Raw genomic sequence first — 6365 nt, 5'->3', positions numbered from 1 at the left:
GACTTGAAATATGAAATCATTCTGTTCAGTAGCACATGAGAAAAGTATGCCGAATCATAATCAGTTCATCCAAGATACTGAAAAATTCTGAAAATCAGCCAACAGGAGTAGATGTCGGACCAATCCCAAGAGAGCTCACACGTTACTACTCGATCATCACTGTCAAGCTCCAACCAAATACAAAGTCATTTTGTTCTGTAGTACCTGAGAAAAGCATGACAGGATATTAGTTAAATGAACAATATACAGTAAAGACGAATGCAAAATAGCCTCCACTTCTAGAGTGGGGTTTAAAATTGATATGCATGTAATATTTTATATAACTTTATTGTTATCAGTCTATTAATTAAAGGGGAAATTATTCATACTTTCCATTCTTTAAAATGTTCTGCCTTTATGAAAACTTTGTTTTCATCCGTTTCATGGTTCTAAAATCTTTCATTATGCAAAACTAAATGTTACAAACAAAATTTTTTTAATAGAAATTAATATTCTCAAAATCACAATTACCACATCAGCACCAATTTATATACATTTATCAACAAATTATATAATTACAAAAACCTCCAAATTAACGGTATAGTTTTATAAATATATTCTAAAAAACACAATTATTATGAAAAAAGCACCACTTTACAGATCATTTATAATATACATAATGACATATCAGCAGCAAAATCATTGTTTACTGCTTCTACCCAAATACAATTACACCAAAAATATATGTATGTTTCGTACTTATTTTCATGCAAGTTGATGACAGAAGCTTTCTAAAAGTACAAAAAACAATGTATTTCTTCATTCTGCCTGTCATATGGATTCTAACAACTTGTTTTTTTTTGTAAAGGCTGCTATAACCAAGGAACCATTGATTTAACATTCTAAATTTTTTTTTAAATCCCCCAATTTGTAAAATATTCAAAATCAACTGCACTTATCTCCCTTTCTATACTAACTAATTTTAATTCTGAAAAATTTATTACAACAAGATATTAAATATATAAATATAAAATTTCAAACTACAAAAAAATAATGTGCATAATACAGAATACCGGTTAATATGTAAAATACTAAATTCAATGCCTATAATTTACTAATAATCTAAATATTACACCAATGTAAAAAAAAAAATCATAGGAGTTGAAAAAGAGAGGCAAAAGATACCAGAGGGACATTCAAACTCATAAGTCGAAAATAAGCTGACAACGCCATTGCTAAAAAAGAAAAAGACCAACAGACAAACAACAGTACTCAAAACACAACATAGAAAACTAAAGACTGAGCAACACGAACCCCACCAAAAACTGGGGGTGATCTCAGGTGCCCCAGAAGGGTAAGCAGATCCTGCTCCACATGTGGCACCCGTCGTGTTGCTCATAAAAGTTCAAACCTGGTAATAAGTCTTATTCGATAGGTCACATTCAGGAAAAGGGGGGACAGGATTGTAGTTACGACATAAGGAATATATCCACTATCATCTGTGAAACGGATATTCCATAACAATCAACCAATTCGTGATGGCGTCCGTAAAACTTACAAATGGGATGATTTCGACTTCACCACTTGGAACTCTTGATTTAATAGCTTCCCTGTGAGCAGCAACCCTCTATAAAGGAAATCATGATAGGAAATACAAGCCCTGGAATATTGAAAATAGTAGACTCGCAATAATGGATGTCAATTTATGTCTCGCTGAAATAAACTGTTGAAATAAAGATATTTCTCAACTATATGTAATTTAAAAGTATGATCAACATGGCAACAGTTTAATGTAAACTATGCATTAACTTAATATTGTAAGCAGACATAATTACAATTAAGCTTTAACATTTAAATCATGCAAAAGTTTCAAAGTCAATAGATGATAAATGGGGGTAGGCCCAATTAATCTCCATAAAAGTGAGATGTCACCTCAGCCTGAAGCAGCGTGCCTATAGACAAAAATTAGACATGTTATCAGGCTGGCAAACCCAAACAAAAAATTCTCTTCTTCTAACAATATATTGAAATGTGGTTTTTTTTTTCTTCTTCAAAACTAATGAAAAATATATCACAATTAAGAACATTTATCAGAATTTTAATAATCAGTTTTTATATGGCAGATTCACTGTTCAAAAGTCCTGATCCTTCAAGACCAACTGTACAGGAGTTGTCAGAAGCAGACTTGTGTAAACTAGTTTGTCCAAAGCTTCTTTCAAATGCTTGTTTAAATTCAATTTCCATACTCTCCATCAAACTCACAGCAGACAAATTCAAATTGCTTCCTAAAGTTTCAGAAGTAATAAAACTAATTCTGTCAACTGATGACATGTCACCTGTTCGTGTTTTGTTCGTTTGGAAATCACAATTAATTGTTTCAATCTCCTTCACATTGAATTCCATCTCCATGATGAAAATAGAATTATCATGAGATTCTTCATGGATTTCAGCATGGCAAGTGTTAGTGAGATCAATGCTAGCATTTCTTTTTTCTTGAATGACAGCACTATGAACAAGATCAGGCAGATTGGTTGTCAATGACAACCTAGATTTTCCAAATTCTTTGAATCTTGCATGTAAACTTTGTTTTTTCTTTTTATTATGACCATGAAATTTAGACATTACATGTTCATGATTTTCGCCAATGTTATGATTCACATCTAATGCTGGTGATATAAATTCAAAGCTGTTTGTTTCATTTTGCTGATGAGTACAGCAACTATGTCCGAAAGTATCATAGGCTCTTTCAACAATGTCATGCCAACTTGATCTTTGGAAATTAACAGATTGTGTAGTTACATATACCATTAAAAAACACATACAAAATTCGACCAATCGTAAAAGAAACTGGTAAGAAAAATAAGGCCATGGTTCAGGAGAATGGTTATCTATCTGAATCTTATATACACCAAATATTCCATATATTTCGAGCAGAATACATACCAGTCCAAGAATTGCTGCTATCAGAGTAATTTTTACTGAGGTATTCAAATTATATTTTTTCTTTTTCCCTCTCTTTATTTTTCTAGAAGTATAGTCACTTGAAACAGATATAACATTCTTTCTTATAGCCATTCTTCTATTTTGATAGGTATATCTGTCTGTGTGTCCTCTGTGAATGGAAATTTTTGAACGATTTATTGCTGCTTTTCTTAATTTTGTGAATATGTATAAAAATCCAGTAAATAAAATAGTTCCCCATATAATATAGAAAAGCTGACAGATTAGCATTAGTACCTGAGCTCTAGCAAATAAGCCAACAACAACATCAGTAACGATTGACAACCCAAAATGAAAAGTAATTATTCCAATGAGAACCGAAAGTTTCTGTATTTTTGTTGAAAGCACCTGGACTTTTGTTGCTAGTAACAATGCATAAAACAAGATACAAAAAGCAGATGTCAAACATGGAAATGCTGTACTGTAAAGAAAGTAATTCAATATTATCGGAAATGTCTCATTTTTGTTCTGTGCATCAATCAATAGATATAATCCCCTCAAGAAGGCTATGATGGCAATCAAAATATTCAACATCACAAAGTAATTCCTACTGAATAAATGTTGCATTGGTAGTAAACGAACAATATTAAATACATTGTAAGATCCAAGTAAAAGGAACATTATTCCAAACAAATAAACCAAAAAATCCCATCCCCATTTGTACTGTGTCATTGCAACATTCCAATCTGGAATAGGCTCAGCAAAGTGACCTTTAGGTTCAAAATCTGGTACTAATTCATCTTCCGGAGTTGGTTCTTGTACTGATTCACCTTCAGGAATAAATTCTGGTTCTGATTCACCTTCAAGGGTGGATTCTGGTACTGATTCACCATCATGAAATGATTCTGGTATGGATTCAACTTCAGGAATTGATTCTGGTACTGCTTTACTTTCAGAAATGGATTTAGGTACTGATTCACCTTTAAGAAAGGATTCTGGCAATGATTCACCTTCAGGAGTGGATTCTGGCAATGATTCACCTTCAGGAATGGATTCTTGTATTGATTCACCTTCAGGAATAGATTTGGGTATTGATTCACCATCATGAATGGATTCTGGTAATGATTCACCTTCAGGAGTGGATTCTGGCACTGATTCACCTTCAAGACTGGATTCTGGTACTGATTCACCTTCAAGAATAGATTCCGGTACTGAATCCCCTTCAAGATTTGATTCTGGTACTAATTCAACTTCAGAGGTGGATTCTGGTATGGATTCAACTTCAGGAGTGGATTCTGGTACTGATTCATCATCAGGAATTGTTTTTGGTAGTGCTTGACCTTCAGAAATGGATTCTGGTACTAATGTATCTTCAAGAAATAATTCTGGTAATGGTTCACCTTCAGGAATGGATTCTGGTACTGCTTTACTTTCAGAAATGGATTTTGGTACTGATTCACCTTTAAGAAAGGATTCTGGCAATGATTCACCTTCAGGAGTGGATTCTGGCAATGATTCACCTTCAGGAATGGATTCTTGTATTGATTCACCTTCAGGAATAGATTTGGGTATTGATTCACCATCATGAATGGATTCTGGTAATGATTCACCTTCAGGAGTGGATTCTGGCACTGATTCACCTTCAAGACTGGATTCTGGTACTGATTCACCTTCAAGAATAGATTCTGGTACTGAATCCCCTTTAAGATTTGATTCTGGTACTAATTCAACTTCAGAAGTGGATTCTGGTATGGATTCAACTTCAGGAGTGGATTCTGGTACTGATTCATCATCAGGAATTGTTTTTGGTAGTGCTTGACCTTCAGAAATGGATTCTGGTACTAATGTATCTTCAAGAAATAATTCTGGTAGTGGTTCACCTTCAGGAATGGATTCTGGTACTGCTTTACTTTCAGAAATGGATTTTGGTACTGATTCACCTTTAAGAAAGGATTCTGGCAATGATTCACCTTCAGGAGTGGATTCTGGTACTGATTCATCATCAGGAATTGTTTTTGGTACTGCTTGACCTTCAGACATGGATTCTGGTACTAATGTACCTTCAAGAAATGATTCTGGTAATGGTTCACCTTCAGGAATGGATTCTGGTACTGATTTGCCTTCAGGAATGGATTCTGGTACTGATTCAACTTCAGGAGTGGATTCTGATACTAGTTCAATATCAGGAATTGATTTTGATACCGATTCACCAGCAGGAATGGATCTAAGTATGGATTCAAATTCAGGAATGGATTCTGGTACATATTCACCTTCAGGAATGGATTCTGGTAGAGATTTACCACCAGGAGTGATTTCTGGTACAGATTTACTTTCAGGAGTGAATTCTGGTATGGATTTATCTTCAGGAGTGGATTGTGGTACAGATTTACCATCAGGAGTGGATTCTGGTACAGATTTACTATCAGGAGTGGGTTCTGGTACAGATTTACTTTCAGGAGTGAATTCTGGTATGGATTTACCTTCAGGAATGAATTCTGGTATGGATTTACCTTCAGGAGAATATTCTGGTATGGATTTACCTTCAGGAGTGGATTCCAGTACTGATTCATTACCAGGAATTGATTCTGGTACGGCTAGACCTTCAGAAATGAATTCTGGTATTAATTCACCTTCAAGAGTGGATTCTGGTACTGATGCCCCTTCAGAAGTAGATTCTGGTATATATTCATCTTCAGGAATGGATTCTGGTACAAATTCATCTTCAGGAATGGATTCTGGTACAGATTTACCTTCCGGAGTGAATTTTTGTATGGATTTACCTTCAGGAGAGGATTCTGGTATGGATTTACCTTCAGGAATGGATTTTGGTATGGATTTACCTTTAAGAGTGGATTCTGGGACAGATGTCTCTTCAGAAACAGGTTCTTCTGGCTTAATTTCACCAGTGAGTTCTTCTGTATCATATTCTGCTTCTTCTTCAAAAGTAGGTCCTTGTTCTGCTTCAGGAGTGTGTCCTAGTTTTATCTTGTTTTCTATAACAGCTTCCTGTCCATCTTCTGTAATGGCTTTTGATTCTGCTTCACTTTCTGAGGTAGGTCCTAATTCACCTTCAAGAGGCACTGCCTTGCCTTCATTATTGATTTCTTGTACTTCTTCACTCTGAGGAGTTTCATTTGTAGGTTCTGGTTCTGATTTACTCTGCATGGATTCAGTTACTTGCAGTACTTCCAGTATTGAATCATAAATTTGTTTGAATGTAATTTCAGATGCAGCTATTGATGCAGAATTAGAAACATCCATTAAATCTTGACCTATTTCATGTTCAGACCTTCTACCAGTTCCTGAAGTGTCTAGTTCTGATTTATGGATTGCTGCTCTGATAAACCGTGTAAAAATAGCATTTTTTTCTGACAAGGAGTGATAAGAGTATACATTCTGTCCAAGTCCACTACATAAAGACAGGAGAGTTAGTCCAAAAAGTCTTA

General features: G+C 34.7%; 1 protein-coding gene across 1 annotated transcript; it reads right to left on the bottom strand.

Moving 5' to 3' along the window:
• Positions 1–458: 458 nt before the first annotated feature.
• On the bottom strand, positions 459–4998 carry LOC127722286 (uncharacterized). Its single transcript, XM_052229180.1, has one exon. It carries the CDS (start codon positions 4957–4959, stop codon positions 2092–2094), a length of 2868 nt encoding a protein of 955 aa, XP_052085140.1. The 5' UTR covers positions 4960–4998; the 3' UTR covers positions 459–2091.
• Positions 4999–6365: the final 1367 nt, after the last annotated feature.

Source organism: Mytilus californianus, unplaced genomic scaffold (genome assembly GCF_021869535.1).
Source record: "Mytilus californianus isolate M0D057914Y unplaced genomic scaffold, xbMytCali1.0.p SCAF_1, whole genome shotgun sequence".
NCBI classification, from domain to species: Eukaryota; Metazoa; Mollusca; class Bivalvia; order Mytilida; family Mytilidae; genus Mytilus; species Mytilus californianus.
The sequence above is the reverse complement of the archived record's forward strand: the minus strand, read 5'-3'. Positions and strand labels throughout refer to the sequence as shown.

Bases quoted from the DNA above. Each gene is read 5' to 3' on its own strand.
- LOC127722286 (XM_052229180.1), bottom strand. From the start codon at position 4,959: ATGTCTGAAGGTCAAGCAGTACCAAAAACAATTCCTGATGATGAATCA.